The sequence below is a fragment of the Mustela nivalis genome, assembly GCF_964662115.1.
Source record: "Mustela nivalis genome assembly, chromosome: 9".
In the NCBI taxonomy this organism is placed as follows: Eukaryota; Metazoa; Chordata; class Mammalia; order Carnivora; family Mustelidae; genus Mustela; species Mustela nivalis.
Window position 1 is genome coordinate 88,998,149 of NC_139028.1, and position 21,236 is coordinate 89,019,384.

Below are 21,236 nucleotides of genomic sequence, written 5' to 3' on the forward strand. Positions count from 1 at the left end.
AAAGGAAACTTAAAAATCCCACCAAGCCACGGTCACGGTCATTTCAGGAACTTTCAAGCAGAGATACTTGGAAGACTGAATTGGCCATTAAGAGTTAAAGTAAAGCAGGCATACATTTCACCATGGCAAATGTGTGTCTACAACAGTCAGAGAGCACGAATATGACAAAAGATGAATGACACCAAACCAGGAACCTGCCCATCTTACAACATGGCAGACCTCGATAACATCATTCCTAACATCTTTTCTACTGAGTCTGGATACAGCAGGAAGACTTTTCTTAACAAAGTGCTTTAGGACTGAAACTCTTAAAGAACATGAATAAAAATTAAGCCTCCTCACTAAAAGACCAAAAAAAAGAAAGAAAGAAAGAAAGAAAGAAACTATTACACCTTCATTTCCCAGACACTCTGCCTGGCGCATCGAAATCTTGCTATTAGGATTTCTATAGCTCCTCATCTCTTGTTCATAAAGAGCACCTGGATAAATGTTTGCTGAATTTAATGTAGTTTTTTTTCCTACGACTTTGACCAAAGGATTTAGCATTTCCCTAACAGGAATATTAAACCCAGCAGAGCCCATGAAACACTGGAACCAAAACAGTTAATTAGCAAGTCACCAAGACTGGAGCAAGAAGCAGGAGGCACAGCTTAGAAAGCGGCCCATTTTTCTTGTAATAAAGAAAATAAAGACAGTAATTCTAAGAACATTTATTAACCCCCCAGTATGGGTAATTGCCATCAGATGTGGGTCTGTCAGTCTTGCATTAACATAAGCTACTGCATCTTGGTTTTCAATGGCACAGTAATGCCCATGATACTGCAGATAAGTGCTAACGCTGGAGTTTTGAGAACCAAGCCCTGTGTCCGGCAAATGCTTTTTTAAAAGATTTCACTCTCAATGGTTGCTTGCCCAGAGAAATTCATTTTATGTTTAAAAAAAAAATGCAAGAAAGAAAACAAGGAGGCATTCAATTGAGCAAGCATTTTCTTAACTCATTTTAAGATAATCTCGTGCATTCACCGACAATTTCTCCAATGGGTGGAACCACAGAAAGAGACTTTGTATGGTTTGGCTGTATGCTCCATTCTGTATTGGTGTATGACCTAAAATAATGGAATGGCGATAAAACAAAAAAAGAAAGGCTTTATAATAGTCAGGACACGCCGACCAATTTTAAATTGAATTACACAGCCTGCTAATCTTTATGATGGGATAAAATTTCTTTCAACATTATGCATTATACTAAAATTTGCAGCACTTCCCCCACCCCGCTTCTTGAGCCGAGAGCCCCCCACGCACACCTCCCCGGTGATAAAGCTTCCTTTCAACCCCAAAAGCATTGTTCCTGCTGACTGGGAAGACAGGGCACAGCCCATGCAAGATTTCATTTTTATAGCTATTGTTAGTTGGTGCGCGTGTATATGTCACACCAGGGTACACCCCAATGGTAGTATGAACCTGGGACACATTTTCCTAATATCCACAAGCACACATTCTTTAAAAGGGATAGATTTGAACACAGACATGCAAGATGAAAGGGATTTTGAAGACTAATAAGGTTGAGGAGCTTTGTGAAATGTTATAAAAGGATATGCAGATCCCTGTACACCCTGCATATCTGATGAAGAAGGCAGACTGCAGGAACTCTGAACCATCTAAGTCCAAAAAGTGGGAGGAAACCCAATGAAGGATAAGCCTGACTGTCTCGGCCGTGCTCGTGCTCATGTGGTCTGTTCCGTTCCTCTCTAGGTGACAGAGCAGGGCACTTATGTGAGGGGTTAAGAGCTTCTTCCAAAAGTTCAACCCTTCCAACCCCATTGAAGAGAATGAAGAGAGGACAGTCAAAACTGCTTGCACAAGTTTCTGATCGTCCTTCCTCCCACCCAGGGAAAGGGAGTTTCCAAATTTACCTTATTTAAAAACCACATATAAAATATTCCTAGGAGACCCGACCCTTCTTAAAACTTAAGATCCTCCCATATGTTCCCAGTACCTTAGACTATAGAATCCTACTCCGTGAAGCATTTGGGCGTACCAAAATAAAAAATAAAAGACACATGCATAAGTACAGAGTTGTAAAAATTTCACGCCCCCTGTCACTGAGCTCTACCTACAACTTTTTTTTTAAATCTTTGCAGGGTAGACAGAGGCCATAGGTAAAAATAAAAACTTAAATCTAGGAAGTACTAATAGAGTATATGGAAAATTATGAACAACTACCAGAAACTACTCATACTTTCTGTTTTAGATTTTTCTAGAAATCCCAGACTTTTTTTTAACGGACATGCACCCATCCCGCTGAGACACATGTTGGCTGCGGCCCACAGTGCACTGACTAATGACAGTCACAGTCATCCCTGGGGACCCCATGTACTCCTGCTCCCAGGGGCGGCATCCCAGAGCCACCTGCTTTTTCCTCCAACCAGTTTACGCCAGCTGTATTTTTTACCATAATTGCCTCATGTAATTATATATTACTTAAGACAATGAAATAGGAACATTAAAAGACTATATAAATTTGCTCTTGTACCAGGAGTAAAGGACAGCACTTTAAAAAGTGAGGGGAAAAGAATCATAAAAATCTAGAAGTAGTCTGCACTCAGACTGTTTTTGCAAGGATCTTTACATTCTTCCTCGTCAATAAAGAAACTAGAAAACGTGATAAAGATATCTGAGATGAAGATAGTAAGTTATATGTGGGATCTGCCCAGGAAAGGCAGTGCTGATCTCTAACCTCTGCGTTCACATCTAAGGTAAAGGCTTCAGCAGGCCCCCACGTGCACATCTGTGTGCTTCAAAGTTAGAGGAAAAATACTTGGCTATGTGATTATCATCATTATGGTTTCCTGCTTTAGTGGTTTCTGGCACACTGGGTAGGGGGGCTCAGGTACACACACGTGAAGGTAGACGTTATGCCTTTCGCCACCTCTAACCGTCGTGTGGCCTTCTCAAAGAACAAAATATCCAGAAGCAAAAACTCTATCGGCCCTACAAACATGCAGACATGCATGTATTTTTGGTTTCTACCTGTTTTTATAGGAGAATCACAAGTTTCCTCACTTCCACGGGGCTAAATATACAAGTTCAAAGATGCTTGTGTGACTTCATAGACCAGTCATTTTTTGGCTCTGTAATCCCAATGCTTACTGAATTCAGCCTTTCTGTGAAGAAAGGAGTCATAACGTGAGAAATGTGAAACTGGGCAATGAAAAAGGTGAAAATACCAGTTTGCTTTCCTAAGTCAAGAAACTCAGAACGGATGGCTTTCTGTGTAGGACTAACTACATGTAGCTCTTATCCTTCAGATCCACCATCACTGAAACTAGACCCTGTGCCCTGGCTCAATGAGCAACTCCAAAGTCAGGGGATATGCACAGGCTTTGATACACTACAGACGCTCAATCGCAATCAGCTTTGTAATATGAAGTTATTTAGAGTCAGTAAGTTAAGAACTAGACAACCTCCTTCTCCACAGTTTACAGAGAAATCAAAGCTCAGAGATTGTCCAGTTTACAGCCAGATGTCCTTTTCAGGCAGTTTTGACTCCTCAAGAGAGAAAGAGAGTTTACCTCCCAACCTTATTTGCATCCAAAGGAGAAGAATTCAGTGTAGAGGATAAATGAGATTCATGTAAGTGGCAGGGAGAAGGGAGACAATACAGTTTAATTGTATAACTTTACCCTGAAAGAAGGAAAAAAAAAATGTGCTGTTTCCTTCCTGTTCCTGAAATTTCAACAGAGTTTATGAATGGGTTGAAAAGTTTGTGTCAGTTTCATAATGCACACAAAACTTGTAGTAATAACATCTAAATCTGGTCGATCAATAATGCATGGTATAGTTGGTTGCTTAATTATTCATTCTGGATACACCAAATAGGGTTCTAAAACAAACTCCAGATGCGAAGAGAGCTAGGAAATACAGGCAGTAAAATTAAAAATAAAAGTCATTTTCCCCCAATGTGATTCTTTCCTAGAGCATTGTAAAAATCTCCTCTAATTTTCAAAATGAGAAAAAAACACTTTGATTAAGAACTCTATATATGTTTTGACAATTATGTGTGTTTTATAGACTATCACAAGTACTAAAATCGAATCCCTATATATCTCATTTCAAAATATGTACATAAAAATGTGGCATATACCACAATATCAGAAGATCACAAGGTGACAAATAAAAGCAAATACAAGCATAAGAGCATTTATCAAAGATACGTGATTAAAAAAAAAAGGCAAGCAAAAAGAATGTTCATTTGGGAGACACAAATCATAATAGAAGACTACTTGCAGTCTGCCTTATATGGTTGCAAACGTTGTTAACTGCACAAGAACAGCAGCCAAAGAGGTGAGTGGGAGCTGTGTGCCATTCAACAAACATGTACTCATCTGGTCCAGGGGCACCTCTATACACCTGGTACAAAAGCACCTTATGGACAAACAGGAGCTCTAATCAGGAACAACACCGGAGAAACTACTCCTATTTCCTTCCCTAAGTAATAAAAAAGAACAACAACAAGAATAAGCAAAACAAAATCAAAATAATATACAATAATAAACAAAACAATAATAAACAAAAACAAAACCAAGAGGAGCGATCTAACTGTGAGTTTCAAAATGGACCCCCATCTGAGGCTAAAATATGAATGCGTACTAATCAACGGTCTTTGAAGGACTCCTTCCACCCACAGCTCTGGAATGTACCTTCAAGTTTCCATAAGGACTGACTCAGCCAGGCCAGAAACACAAAGAGAATCTGACTGTGCAAGTTTTTAATACCAGGTTATCAAGACTCTTTTGATCTCATTACCTAGCACATTCTACCTCACAGTCTGGCAGCCTTCAATCAAACGAATTTCATTTTCTGAGCTCATTGTACCTCCCACTTTTCTGAAATTGAAATTAAATTCAATGTAAAAGTATAAAAATGTTAACTGACAGATGATTAATAAACTGGGGCTACCCACTGGTGTAAGAAGTGCTGTCTATATAAGAGTGGTCCTTCTGGAACTTCACCTTGGACTCCACGTCCCGCTCCCTAGGCTAGTGGCCTGCCCCACGTGCTGGAATGGCTGTACTGCATTATGTGGGCCATGCTGTAATTATGTCCTCTTCTCTTTCATCTTCCTTGCACGACTCCAAGTGAACATGTGTAGGGTGAGCTAATGATTTGCTGCGTATCTCTGATGAGTACTATATTATTTGCATCATAATATTTTCATTTCTTCCCTCTGCACGTAACGCCACGTTGACAGCAAGGTCAGTTAAGTTACTGTAAGGGATTTTTAATGAAAACAATTATAAATTTAAAATAACTGTGTTTAAAGCACTTAACAGTCACTAGGGTCAAGTGATTACAGCAGTTACAAGACCCATGGGACATGTTCACACCAAAACAAAGTGAATAAATTACCTCAGCTGGCGCATGTAATCACTAAGTGACCACAGGGGTCAGGCCGAGTGGAACCCTGAAGACTTTCACGCAAAACCAATAATGAAAATTTATCAGTCAAAAGAGGGAGGGAGGATTGGGGAAACGTCAAGAATTAGTGCGCGCAGCGACAGACTAGAAGCACAACTGACTCTCCATGCGCCTTGAAGGGCCAGGAAAATGACACCAAAAGCCCAGGGGACAGCTGGAAAAAAGATTCCAGGAAACAATACACAGGCAGGCTGGGAGGAGGTAGGAGAGCTCAAATGCAAGCGATCTATTAAGTATCAGCAAGTTCAAAGCCATACGGAGGACCACTTTGGTCTAAGGATGACTGTCGTTACCTAGAAACCTGAGCTGCAGTCAGGAAATATATTCAGAGGTTGCACGACAAGATAGGGAGGGTTGTGATTTAATGTTAATGAAACAATCCTCTCTAACATCTACATGGCACTTCATCTCTTCTGTGTTGCAGAGAAGAGGTGGCTGAAGGTCGGGGAAACAACGCATTTTGTTCATGGAAGTAAAGTGATGAAGTGAAGAAAACCAAACATTTTTTAAGGAGTCCTTATTTGCTAAAGATTCCACTGGAGTGAGTGCTCAGGAGGCTCATAATCAGAAGAGGAGACCAGAAGCCCTAAAAGTAATGTGTAGTAATGGGCTGAACACAGTGTGGAAGGGAAGAAGGGATAACCACCACCAGGGATGGCAGGGCCAGTTTCAGAACAGAAGTAACTTTGAGGGGCTCCTGGGTGGCTCAGTGGGTTAAGCCTCTGCCATCGGCTCAGGTCATGATCTCAGGGTCCTGGGATCGAGCTCCTCATCGGGCTCTCAGAGAGCCTGCTTCCCCATCTCTCTCTCTCTGCCTACTTGTGATCTCTGTCTGTCAAATAAATAAATCTTTAAAAAAGAAGTAACTTTGAATTGGGCCTTAAAGAACTGGCAAGAGCTCACAGAAAAAAAAAAAAACAAAAAACAAGACCGGCAGGATCAACAGGCACAAATATTCAGTTACTTGGCAAAAATTTACTGAGTACTTACTAGGCACCCAGCACTGTGCTTGCAACCCCATCAATGGCAAGGAGCCAGTGACACATGCCCGCTGCTCTTCTGGAGCTTGCTTTCATCTATCTATCTGTTTACTAACACACATGTTCGGAGAATCTCCTATGTGTCAGCAAGTGTTGTAGGTGTAGAGAATATAGTGGTCGACAAGACAATGCAGACCCTCATGGAGCTTGCCCTCGTTGGAGGAAGAACAACAAATAAGACACAGAAATAGGAAAAATAAGGCCTTATCAAGGAGGAGGCATTTGAACAGAGACCCAGAGACCAAAGAAACTGTTAAGTACGAAGGTTCAAGGTGGAAATACCATGGACCAGAATGCGGCTGTGGTCAGATGACAGGGAGCAGGGAGAAAATGATAAGACAGAAGCCCAAAGAGCTAAGGAGAGGATGGTGAGAAGTATGGTGGGAAGTGAGGCTGGAGAGATTGATTAAACCAGTTCGTAACAAGCCTTGAACGTCACGATGGACTTTCTCCCATCAGTTAATGGATCCTAAAATACATTTCAAAAAATAGCAGTCTGGTGGGAGACCTCATGGAAAAAGGGCTCTGTGCCTCCATCTCTGCATTTGTAAGAATGGTCACAACAGCATCAACCAACTTAAGTACCGTGAAGAGTAAATGAGTTCATTCCTATAAAGGGTCTGGTAACGATGAGTGCTCAATAAATGTTACCATTCATGTATGATTCCAAGAAAGAAGAATGAATGGAAGGCTAAGCCTTGGCAGTTTCTTTAAGCACAGTGGAAGTCCAAAAGTCACTTCGGGTGCCTGAATTAACAGTGATGGAAATTGCAAGGGGAGTTCAGGAGAATGAGCAGTCTTTGGAGGAGATATTAATTCAGTCTGAGATACACTGGTTTTGAGATACCTTGTGTACCTTCTACAGTTTATGGCAAAACACCTAGTCACTAGTTAGACACAAGGGTCTGGACAAAAAAGATTAAGATAAAATCTATACTCCATTCCGTATTCAAAATCTCAAAGAATCTCCCAGATTTGATACACAGTATTAACATAGGAGGACAAATGACATCACACCAGACAGAAAACAAGGCTCCTATTCCTGGACCCTCCATTAACAAATCTGTGAGAAACTGAGTAAGATGCTGAAATGCTGAGTTCCAGTTGCTTATAAAAGGGGGAAATCACACTGGCAATCAATGTCTGGATTCCAAATGCAATGATCTACCCTCTCGTTCCCTTCTACAATCTCAGTGCATGTCCCAAAGCAGGACCTGGACCTTAAAAGGTAATTAGAATAGATGCACATCATCTTCTGAGGATGAAGTCCCTTCCTGTTCTGGGAGACAAGGATCCTGCTCCAGGATTTAGCAATACCAGCTGACCCTTGGACAATGCTGAGGTTAGGAGTGCCAGCCCTCCCACACAGCGGAATAGGTGCATACACATTTAGCATGTATTGTATGTATTATATACTGTATTCTTACAATAAAGTAAGCTAGAGCACACAACATTATTAATAAAATTATAAGGAAGAGGAAATAATCCATAGTACTGTAAAAAAAACTACATGTAAGTGGACCCGTGCAGTTCAAACCCCTGTTGTTCAAGGGTCAAGTGCATGCAAGTTGGGGGCTTCAGCTTTCCAAACTCTTGGATCATATGGCTTGGAAAAGCTGAAGACTTTTTTGTGTCCAAAAAACTCCTTTTTAAATTTTATTTATTTTAAATGGTGATACAATTACCATACAGCAAAATACAAAAAGATTCCCCCTTTTCAAAGGGCTGTTACCTCGCTTTTTCTGTGTAGCTGGGGAAGTGATGGTTATGATGTCCTGCCCATGTCTGTTTCTTTCTAAGAGATGCCGATGATTTCAGAAAAGGAGAAGACAGGAAGTTTTGGAACTGAAAGCCGGAAGAAGCATGTAGTGAAATGTCCAGTTCTTACCTTAACTCACAATATGACCCCAGCCTGTCCTTCCACATTTCTAGATCTCCATCCATCCATCAGCAAGACATCAGCAATACCGTCTGCCCATATCAACTTCCCTGAACCATTATAAGCATTAATGATCTAATATACTCAAAGGTACTTTGAGTCCTTTGGAGGAAGGATGTCATATAAATTAGAAGCATTATAATTAATGTAATTTAAGAAAATGGCTGGCCATAACAAAGAGGATTAGGTTCACACGGATCACAAATGACCTAGTCATAATGTCCTCAGGTCACTAACGATCCTTCCTAATGGAACAAAATCCAATCTCACTTCATTGAGCGTATTCAATTGTTCTGTATTTGGGTTCATTCCCCCCACCCCAAGAATCTTACTTAATTCTATATCAAAATTGAACCGTGCTTTAAAATGAATTTTGTCCTTATTGGAAAATATTTTATATATAAATTAGACCATGAAGTAATTCACCTTAGGGAAAAAGATTCTTGAATGTAAAAAAGGACAAGTAGATACCAAGCATGAATCAACTATTCAGGTGAAGCAAATATCCTAGTACATGCAAGAAAACAGAATGTCTGTATGCACACAACAGAATACATACAGGTACTTCACAGGCACTTTTTAAAAGTCAACAATTTCATACTAAGGAGAAAAAAAGCAAACACCCTCAGTAAAGTGCTTAAAATAGAAACAGAAGCTATTAAATAAGTAATAACGTTAGAATGATAACTGGAAAAACCAAATTATGAATCAAAAGCTAAAAAGTGCAGCATGTCAGATTGGGTTTTGTGAGCAAGCTAAAGGCTAAGAAACTCCTTTGATATTAAACTCTAAACAATAACAATCAGGGAATTCTAGGCTCTAAAGAACTCTCTGACACCTTCTTCTCCATAAATCATGGGAAAAGTCATCTTGTTTGTCCTTCTCCAAGCCTCCTACAAAGGCTCTTTATTAGATATGACTATTACGTGGTAATAAAGTTATATGTCCATAAATATTCCAATGAGATTCACCTGCTCAAATCATTTCTGAAACTTTTCATTGGGAGCTGCTACCCACTTCACTAGATATCATTGCACCACACCATTGTTTTGTGTATTTTTCTTACGGAGGTATAACTGATGTAAAAAATTTTACTAGTTTTTGGTATATAACATAATGATTCGATATTTGTATATACTGCAAAATGATCACCTCAATAAATCTAGCTAACCTCTGTCAGCACACATAGTTGCAAAATTTTTTTCTTGTGATGAGAACTTCTCAGATCTATTCTCTTAGCAACTTTCAAATACGTAATGCTTATATATAACTATCCCACAGTATATAGTATTGCAATATAATACACTATACTGCATCACTGTACTAGAATATACAGTATTATTAACTATAGCCACCCTGCTGCACATTACATCCCCAGGACTTTTGTTGCCATTATATCACATCATTATTTTTTATTCTAAATGGTATCTCTCAACTTGACCACTTCACAAGCTCCAGCTCCTAATAATTTTGTATTGTTCAAAAAAAAAAAAAAATCAGAAGCCTTAAATGTGACAACCATGTCTAGAAATCATTATGTATAAGGGCTTAGGACATAAATTGGAATCTGCCACCGATCACCTGGCTGAAGGCTGGTGTGCTGGATTTTCTGAAGCAGGAGCCAGTGCACAAGGATGGTTCCCAAAAGGAGGTACCGTGACACTGGAGAGGAGAGGGCATGTGCCAGATTCACGATCAGGACAGGAGGGACATGACAGGACACTGAAGAGAGGGCTAAGAAAAGGGGAGGCCTGGCCCCTCGGGTGTGTAGCTCAGGGGGAATCAGAATCTAGGAATATGTCGATGTGTGTTGGCTGTGGTGTGTGTATGTGAAGGAGACAGAGCCAGGTTTCCAGAGGCCACACAAAGCCAAGGTGTTCACCCTTTGCTCAGCTCTGCACGCAGAATGGGCCTCAAGCCAGCAGGTCACTGCAACACAAGTGCCTGTAAGGCCACTTCTGCTGAAGTTCTGCTCTCCCAGGGAGTAAGAGACATGCACCAACAGGACAGGAAGAAGTCATGGTGCATTTGGCACAAGAGAGCAAGTTACATTTACTGACCATTCAACTGCTTGACCATTATATTATTTAACCTACAACCATCCTCATAGGTTAGAAAGATACACTAAGCATGAATAATTCTCCTTTGACGGAGGAATAAATTGAAGATCACAGCATTAACAATATTGAGATCAGGATTTAAACACGGCAGATAAAGTCCAGTACTCATGCTCTAACTCTATACCCTCCTGTCTTTCTACACATCAGTACTTAGATATGCATTCGTATCCCACAGAACAGGACGCATACGAGCTGTGAAGAGAAGTTATCTGTGAACTGTAAGATACCCTGGTGATCCTTTTTTTTTTTTTCCTGTACCGTTATTTACATTTTTTCACCATGAGTATGGAAGTTTTCACCATGAGAAAAAGAGTCTGCATTCATTTTTAAAAAGCCCTTAGAGGATGAAGATTTTCTGACACTGAAGACATTCAAAAACACATGAAACAAATTTTCAAAGGCTACAGAGATTATTAGTGGGGAATGATAATCTTAATTGAGGGAAATTTGACAATATATAATAAAACCATTTTTTTTAGATATGTATCATTTGGACCAACAATTCTACTGCTGGGGGATAGCCTACAAATATAACTTAAGGATGTCTGCGAAGAGAGAGCAGAAAGGATTTTCATCACACTAGTGCAGGTAATAAAAGAATGAAGACTTCTTAGGTGTCCAGTAATAGAGATCTGGTTAAATAAGTCAGAGTGCATCCACATAGGAGAATGCTATGAGCATGATGTGTTAATTTTTAAAGTTACAGGATAATATGCACAGTTGTAACAATTTTTAAAAATAGTCTTTAAACAAAAAGTCCTTAAAGGGTGAATATTTGCTGCTATTGAGAAAACTCAAGACAGAAACAGAAAGTCAAAAAAATTCTCTCACATTTCATAGTCAAAGAGAATTACTCTAAAGATAGCCTCATAGAGGGATGTATATTTTCTACTTTGCACACATCAAATACTTGAAATTTTATAATTTTATGTGTGTCTTAGTTCTATTAAAAATATTCTTTTTTGGGGACAAAGTATTTTAGCCATGTTTATTGATGTGGAAAGTTGTGATATATTAAGATGAAAAACACACAATAAAGCAGTACTACCATAAATCTGTATTTTGGTAGAAGATATGCGTGTGTGTGTGTGTGTGTGTGTGTAAGTATGAACAGAAAACATTCCATAAAGATTCACACTAAAATGTCAACCGTGGTTATCTCTGGCCATAGATAATTTTGTTTTTCCCTTTCACTTGTCTCTTCTTCCTAAGTAATCAAGCATGCATATATAAGAATGAAATTAATAGCCCTGACTGTGAAAGCTTTTCCTAAAGCCCGGCTCCAAAACTCTGGGTTAACAACAAGATTGCTGGAGAAAGGACACAGTCTCCTGATATGATTATTCTGAAAGAAGCAAAATCAATTTATAGGTCTACAATCTGTGATGTTTGTTACAGTCACACTCGGTTATAACCATGCCTAATACAATGCTCCCACAAATACAAATAATCTTCTTGTTGAGATTTTCCTTGGGAATATTTTCATTCTTCCTTTCAGGCCTGGAGAAATTGGAAGTTCAAAGCTATTACATAACAACCAAGACCAAGGAAAAGTCTTAATGGAAAGTTCAAGGGCTGTGCTAAAAGGGATTCTAACTGGCTAGACTGTTACATGTAATCTTTAGGCAGAAACAACAGGCCACCCAAGAACTTGGTCTAATTATAATAGGAAACAAAACAACAACAAACCCTTTATAATATTTCTGCACCATATGTAGGAATCATTAACAATAGCCAATTGAGTGCTATAAATACTTTGAGGAGAAAGAGAAAGAGAAGGAAAGAGAAAGAGATTTTACATCCGGAACTACATAATTTTAAAGTCTGTGCCAAAAGTACAGGCAGAAAAAAGCCTGGTACCTTTATGCTCATTCATTCACTCCAGGATTCAACAACCATTTCTGCATACTGTGCCTCAAGCCCTATACTCCAAAATGGGTGTACAAAGAGGCTCGTCAGGCACGCGCTGTTGGCTAGTGGGGAAGACACAAGCAAACAATTACAGAACCACCATGAAAGTTCAATATGCATGAGCCATATTCAAGAAGACGTCTGCCAAAAATATTCTCAAGGTGAGAGGACAGCAGGGATGAAACCAAGTGGACAGTGAAGAACAGTAAAGAATATCAAAGAGGCACAGGCTGGAAGAAAACGGGTAAAGGGAAGGAAGACCACACGTAGCCCAATGGCTTACACGATGTACTTTCAGGCAAATCAGTGTGGTACAGAATTTACTACCAATAAAAATAATCACATCGTAACTAGCAAGCGTGTTATAGTTGGCAAATTTATTTTGAAGCCAAGCCTGTGATTAGGATGCATTTGTGCCAAGATAAAAAAGAAAATGTTATAATGGTTGAGTGGCTAGGATCCCAATTCAGCTCTCCAAAGCCTATTCCCCTGTGACATACCTGTAGCATATCTGACCTAACATATTAATGGGACAAGAGGATTTAACTATCACTTTATTTTTTTTTAACGAATTTATTTGTTTATTTGACAGAGAGAGATCACAAGTAGGCAGAGAGGCAGGCAGAGAGAGAGAGGGAAGCAGGCTCCCCGCCGAGCAGAGAGCCCGATGCGGAACTTGATCCCAGGACCGTGAAATCACGACCTGAGCCGAAGGCAGAGGCTTTAGCCCACTGAGCCACCCAGGGACCCTAATATCACTTTAAAAAGAGTTTCTCTGGGAAAGATTGATCTGTCCCTCTTTCCCACAACCCTACAGTCCCTGGCAATAAGAAGGCACATGTCTCTCTGACCCTGGGCTGTTCCCTTCAAGATAGCCCCATGGGCGGCCACTGGGTAGGAAGAAGGGGAGCTGATTTGCGAGATGGGGGACTCGGGTGTCTGACCAGCCAGATCAGCATCGGCAGCCAGCTGTCAGAATATGCTGGGTTTTTTGGGTTTTTTTTTAAAGATTTTATTTATTTGACAGACAGAAATCACAAGTACTAGAGAGGCAGGCAGAGAGAGAGGAAGGGAAGCAGTCTCCCCACTGAGCAGAGAGCCCGATGCAGGGCTCCATCCAAGGATCCTGGGATCATGACCTGAGCCGAAGGCAGAGGCTTTAACACACTGAGCCACCCAGGTGCCCCCTGGGGTTTTTTTAAAAATTGAAGTGTTCACAAGGGGGAGAGACCAACCCACAAAAGAAAAAAGACTGTCGGGCTCCAGTCAGTGGGTATTCATCTCAAGGACTGAGATGAGTGTGATGAAATGTTAATGTCACAAAATGATTTAGACATCCCCCGTAGCCTACATGCCTGGCTACATCGTCAATATTCACCTCTTTGTAATCTGCTACCATTGGAATTGTCTACACCAAATGTTAAGAATGCTTCCCCACCTCAAAACGCCCTCCCAGCAGCCAACACCTAGACAGAGGTTGTACCATAAAACTGTTCTAACATGCCATAAACCCACCTGAGACTCACAGCATCCGTGTATGTGAGTGTATGTGTCGAAGGAGGCAGTTATTCAAAGAACCACCGTTTTACCCAGGATATGATTCGTCCAGCAGGGATTCTAAGCCCCACACTGGGAATAGAGAAAGACAGGAGGACACACTCTGGAAATGGGAGTCCGATGGACCCAAGTTCAAATGCTGAGGTTACCTCCTAGTTGTTAGGATCATAGACAAGTGAACTTCACCAAGGCTCAGTGTCCTCATAAGTACTGAAGAAGCTACTAATAGCTTATTCATTAGTAACAAGAACAACTTCATCAGTTCATGTGAGGACAGCATGAATGATACGTGTACTTGGGGGGTGGGGAACAGGTATGGTGTCTGGACTCTACCACTTACAGATAATACAGGTTCATTCAACACCCCTCCCTGTTCAAGTTCTAGTCCCCATGTGGCCATCTGTTTTCTGAATGACTCTGAGCAATTCATTTCATCTCCAACCAGTGTACCCTCCTCTCAAATTAGGAGGTGGGACCTCTGAAGCTTCTAAAAGTCCTAGGATTGAGTCCAGTAAGGGGGGCTTGTTGTCTGCTTCTACTCCGAATACCCTTTGGTCCTCCCTCTTACAATCTAAATCCCTCTTTAAATCCGTGGTACCAGTCCCTTCTAGTTTCTGGTTTGGGGATTCTTTTTTTTTTTTTTTTTTTTTGCCTCTGGCTCTGTTGTCTTTATCCACACTAGTTGTTGAAAGTTGTCTTCAGGTCTGGGCTGCCTTAAGAATGGTCTCAGCTTCATCACAGAATGCATTTGCACAACCATCAGGGGGTATACTGTTATTATGATGCCCATTTTACAAAAGAGAAAATCAAGGTTCAAGAGTTTAAGTAACTTACCAAGAGTAGGGAATTCAAAACTGGCTCTTCCCAGCTGCTTACAATCCTCATATGGTATCCTACCTTCCCAAGTCTGGCTTTATCTAATTCGAGCTCTATCTTCTTATGACCCTGTGCTGTGCTAGCTTATCTCATAAATCACTTTACATTAATAACTTTGTGTCACCCCGCCATGTGGCCTATGCATGAATTAACCAGGACCCATCATCTCCGAACCAACAGGGAAGTCATGATGGGATTCTCAGGCCCCGCAGCTGGTAGATCAAGGTTAAGATTTTAGACAGGCAGGACTTCCATACATCTTTCAAATAGTAGCACATGGTCAAACAGCTACTCGTCTACCATATGAAACTGCTAAAAACTACTGTGTTTTAATTCAAGCCTGATGTGCAACCTTCCAGTTGCTTCAAGCCCATTCAACAAAGCAGAGTAGTAACAGAAAAGGGCTCACACCTTGGGGCCAGGCAATCCCAGGTTGAGTAGTCAAGTGAATCTGAGTGGATTTCTCTGATACTCTCTCTGAGCTTATTTGTTAAACGACCTGGGGTAAGTCACCCCAGCTGAGCTTCAGGTCCCCAATCTGGAAGATGGGATAACAATGCCAACCTTAGAGGGATGACACAGGGACAGAAGGAAGGCCTGGCCTGTGGTGGAAATACAGGAGCCTGCTGGAGAAGAAAGGAGCTGGGGGGATGGTCAGATTGTTTCCAATGATCGGGATAGTCTAAAGCAGAAAGATGGAAATCAATAAGAGGTTCTTTGAACTTGAGGGGTCTTCCAAAATCGGTAACGACCCATGCCAGTGAGAGTTGGATGCCCTGTTAAGACAAAAGCCCCAGACCGATCTGACCCCTGACTCCATTCTGCTAGGTCATCTGGCAACGGTTGCTGGAAGCACTTTCTTCAGGTGCGAGGCTTCCACTGAGCCAAGTGGCAGAGCGTAATCTCACACCCTCTCTCACTCTGAGAGCACCATAAGGTTGCCAGGGTAACTGAGCTATTCTGGTCCTTCCCAATAGGATCCCAACTTTATCCTTATCCCATGGGCTCCCTTTGGCCTCGTGTTCTACACCCTCTGATGAGGCCTCTTACTTCTGCCACACAAGATCAGAGGGGAAAGGAGAAGAGAAAAAACTGACCGTGCAAGTGGACCTTAGCATTTTATTTCCTTATCATTTTATTTCCTTAGTTACGGCACATTTCCATTTACAGAGTACTTTCCCTTATAAAATCTCCCAGTGTTGACTTCTAATCTACTAAATAACTCCTCTGACCTCTTCTTGTTTTTACCCTTTAAATATCTGTTGATGGTCCATTCACCACATTCCCCATTCAGTTATTAATGGCCCACAAAAACTTACTAGCAGCAATCATTTACTGATTAATCTGCACAACAATCCAGAAAGACAGGTAGTATTAATCCTTAGTTCTGCAGAGGGAAACCAAGGGGAAAAGAGAGGTTAACTCAGTTGCCCAAGGTCAGTGGCTAAACAAGATTATAACCAGGTCTATCCTGTCTTGTACTTCTATAAACACTTCCCACAGTGCTAGTCCCTTTCTTTACGAATCAACATTGTCAAGGCAGCTAGATCACTTCTGCGTTGAGATTCAGTTTCACAGAACAGTTTAGGACTGTCATGATTCAACCTCAAGTTATTCAGCCTGCTAACAGTTCATAAATAAAAATTGCTAAAATTAAGAGAGAATAGTACTTGAAAGCCAATTTTACAAAGGCAAAAGAGAAGTGAAAAGATCTGGCTTACAGACCCAACTCTGCCACAAACAGACTCAGAGAGTCATTTAACTTCTCTGTATCTCTGAGTTATCTATAGAAATGAGATTATGCTGAATGTTATTTAAGGTATCCCGCTGTTTAAAACGAGATGACTGAGTAACTACTAAAACAGCACAAAATATAAAGCTCCAATATCCAATGCTGCCGCGATCATGCTTACATTGGTGTATCCATTCATTGTTTAGTAAACTACATGGCTACAATCCCCTTGGAAAGCAAGATGCCGACACACAGCAAAAACCATAAAGAATTTCATATCCTTTTACTTAGTAATTTAATTTATACAATATTTTACCCTAAGAAATAAGTCAATAGAAGCAAGAAGACATATACAAATAAATGAAAATGCAAATTTCAGTGCTAGGTATCAGAGGAGAAATTATCAATATCAATATTCATTTTTAGAGGAATTCCCTCATTAAATAAAAGCACAGAACAATATTAATGTCATGTTACGATTTAAAAGGACGAACATGAAAATTATGCAAAGTCGTTGAAAATCATGTCAATAATATTCAATGAAAATAGCCAGAAGTAAAAGACCAGATACATCCTCAGATGCCAACTACATAAAATGTGGCTAGATGGGCAAGGTCAGGGGAAAACTGAAAATTGTTATGTTAGTAGTTAGGCTTAGCTTTAAAAAATATTTTAACTGTTATTAATGAATGCTGTTTTTCCATTCACACAGACATTTTATCATTTCATCAATTATTCAAAAATTTCTCAGCCCCTGCTTTAGTCTGATGCAAAATGAATTTTAAACTTTCTGCCTAAATCTCCTGAGTAATTTTTATTGACTGACATATTATTCATGACATTATTCTTTCAGCATGATTTCTGCTCTTTACTATATAATTCTTTAGTGTCTTTAGAGATTCTAAAATCTCAGAACCCTTGCCTTCTAGTCCTCACCTAAGAGGATTCTTTTAAAACATGTTGGGGAGGGGGGAAGATGTGTCATCTAATCTAGCTACGAATAACCCCATGATTGCCTTGTAATGCTAATATTTGGCAACTGTCTGACCCAGGAGCACACATTTTTCCATAACCCTTGACCTATGGGTGCCTCTACAGTAACCACAAAGTTGTCATTATCCTTTTCTTGGTGTATCTAGGGTGGTTTCACATTCCAAGTTTGGGGAGCTTTACAGCAAGACAACTTATCATGTCAGGAGTTTTAGGGGCCCCATTGGTTCACTTAGGAAAGCTGCCCACAAAAGCAGCACTGTGCTAGGACCCTCCCTTCATAGAAATACTTTCACAGCCTCCTCCACTTCTTAGAAATGTTCTCTTCCTAGTAGGTCAATTGTACATCTTTGCTTATAATATCTGGGAAAGACTGCAGAGCCAATGAATTAAAAATATGATTCTAGGTCTCTTGTGTGCCAATGAATGCCCTCATTAAAGCAGCATGAGTGAGATGAGATGGGTTTCAAAGCTTTCCGTCCCTTTGCCCCAGAGCCGCTGAGGCCAGGCACTGAAAGGATGCACAGTAAAATTAAATATCTAAAAATTCATCTTTAATTAACAGAATTGGATTAAAGCTAGACACCACCGCATATCATACGAGAAATGGCTGAGCTGGCTTCCAAGTGCTCTAATTCAATTAGGACGCAGTGAGTGACACTCGGACGGGAAAGGTTAATTGGGGGCGCCAGAACGCAATCATTCCTTACCTAACCAGTCATTAAACTTCTTAACCTCTGAGGGCAGTCCCAGCTCGGTGAAATCGCCTGTGTGGAGAAGGATGTCCCCATAAGGCATCTGGATACCATCTGTTCTGGAGTGCGTGTCTGAGATGCAGACAAACCGCGTGTGGCCCGCTGGTTTTGGAGTGTCATATGGGATGGGGTCGACCCTAAAGTAGACATAACAGATCCCATAACAGTTAAATATATTAGAACCCTTGTCATTGTCATTGCACATACATATCGACGGTTATCCGTGAACGCGCCCAGATAAACTGATGCAAAGGCAGAGGCGGCCGTTGCAACAAGGGAGACTTTGGGGTTCACAGGAGAAAGCATCCCCCATCTCCGACCCCAATGACCAAATTCAAAAAGGCTTACTTACCTGGGAGGAGAGTGAAAAGGAAAGAATAGCTTACATGTAAAATCAGAAATAACCTAGGAAACGGATAGAGTGATTAATGGTGAAGTTTAGGGATATTGAACCCCAACTGGGGAAGCAAAATTATGCTATTTTCTCTCATCATGCTCCAATTGATCCCACTACTCATTAAGAAATGGATAACTACATTTATTCCTTCTTAAACATGCATAACTTAAGCAGTGAACTAATTTACAGAGAACACCCTGCACATGCTTTGCCAACTGAGAGGTGGAGAGATATAGATAGAACTTATTTTAATTTCCTTTCCGCAACCATTCTACACCTGTATCTTCTTGTCTTTGCTAAGACATTCGCAAATCAAGCGGTGGGGAGAGAAGGGGACGTCAAAATAACAGGACTTAAAAGAGAAACACTGAATGTTAAAAGAACATTGTCAAGCTCCTTCTTTACCACCATGAATTATCTGTAGTCCCAGGTACACCTCAGACTTGCAACGCTCAGATGCCTTGGGCAAAGATTCTATTCAGTACAAACAGTAAGCCTTTTAATGGGTGTGTATAGATCTACATATGCATTAATATATGTATAGTTTTAGAGACCTAAGCACTGTGAAATTACACTAGGGCATAAGAATCAAAAGGCAAAATGATCAACCCGAAGCAAAGAAAATGAAACAGAACAGTCTCATTTAATTGAGTGTAACAAAGTGTGCTAAATAAACTTGGTAAAGAAATGCAAATCTGACTCTTCAAGCATACAGTTTTAATTATTTAAGGGGTTTGTAGCAGAGTTAAGGGTGCTTTAACTATATTAACTCTACACTGACAGCCTCCTTTAATTTCTCTGTAGGAATGTACACTTATTTTGGATTATGGGTGAAAAGCAGCAGTTATAAAGGCAAAGAGAAGGTCACAAGAGAGGCAAATATGCAATGCGGAGATCAGAGTGTGAAACATTAAATAAGGAACAATATTTCATGTCACAGCCCCACCCTTCCTCGTTAACATGCAGCAGAGGATACGCTGAACGCTCACCACGAGATTCCCTACATGTGTTACCTCCACAGGCTTTGTTTAATTTTTCTTTCTTTTTCCCAGTTTTCTAAAAGAAACCATCTGTTTTAACAATGGCAATTTCAGTGAGGAGAGTAAAGACATCGAGAGACAACCTGGATAGTCCTGAATGTCTTTAACGGTTAATCTTTTAATGTAATTTTCCCTTTGTCACAGGAGAAGGAGGGGAAGTAAGAAGAAAGGAGAGGAGAGGGGGAGGCACCATGAACTGGTTAACGCAGTGGGTCTAATTGGAAACCCAAAAAGTTTAACTTTGCAAAAAATTAATGAATTGTTCCTGTAAAGGCTAGAAATTAATAACGCTATTACCATGGAGAATATTCACTAATCCACTGAGATCTTATGAGTAACCTGGAAACCCTTCCGATTCTATCCAATGTTGACTCTTCCATATACATGGAAGCGTCCGGTGACTTCCCTTCCATTACTGAGACTCTATGACACTCAGTCTTAGTGGTTCCAGTCTCGTCAATATCTCCTGTCTTCTAAAAGCAGTTTCCCGAGAGAATGAATGACTGTTCTCTGCAGCAGACTGGAAGGGAAAAGTGAAAGTGATCGTAATATTCTGTTTTCCTGTCAAAAGTTAAGATGCTCCCTGGAATCGGACCATGCACACTGATGCTTAATCCACCAACATTTGAATGAAAATTAAATAAATATCAACCACTGGACTTCTAAATACATGAATAATTCAAATACTCATATACGCATATACATACAGACATAAGTACATCTTTATTTTCCAGTTCCGAACCTAATGGGAATATACAGACACAGTCTCTACTTCCTCTTTTCTGTAACTTAGCTGACCTCCAGGCACAACTACTATATCGAAATCCTTTACACATCCATCACTTATCAGAGGGACATGCCTTATAGTTATCATTTTGAATTTATGAGAAAGTAGCACAGATATAAGCCCTTCACTGTGAACAGGCCCCTATTCTGTGACTTCTCCTCAATTTAGAGAAGCAGATCATCCTCTGGTACATCATCTGTCTGATTCCCATCTTAGTTCTACATTGGGCAATAACTTTCTGAGGCCACGGACAAGAACACCAATTTTAAGTGGCTTCACTTCTCGCCCCACCTTCCCATGTCCTCCAGAGAAACATTTAAATGTCCAACAGAATTAATAGTGAAAGAAAGGCCACAGAATAGAAAAATAGAGGGGAAAGGGAAAAGGGAGAAAATGCATCTGCTTAGCTTTGAGCTGAAATAAAATGAGTCAAAAGTATACAGAAAGAGGGGGGCCTGGATGGCCCATGCCTTTCAGGTCATGATCCCAGGGTCCTGGGATCGAGTCCCGCATGGGGCTCTCTGCTCATCGGGGAGCCTGCTTCCTTTTCTCCCTCTCTCTGCCTGTCTCTCTGCCTACTTGTGATCTCTGTCAAATAAATAAATAAATAAAAA

General features: G+C 40.5%; 1 protein-coding gene across 5 annotated transcripts in view; it reads right to left on the reverse strand.

Annotated features, from left to right (window-relative positions):
• The window catches only part of MPPED2 (metallophosphoesterase domain containing 2), a 175,224-nt gene that overhangs the window by 107,599 nt on the left and 46,389 nt on the right, over positions 1-21,236 (reverse strand). For 4 of the 5 annotated variants that reach the window (XM_082682730.1, XM_082682733.1, XM_082682731.1 and 1 more), the window contains exon 3: positions 18,354-18,535. The exons of the other annotated variant lie outside the window; for it this stretch is intronic. In XM_082682730.1, the coding sequence (XP_082538856.1) occupies positions 18,354-18,535 (182 nt within the window). The remainder of the gene's footprint in view (positions 1-18,353; positions 18,536-21,236) is intronic. 5 annotated transcript variants of the gene reach the window in all.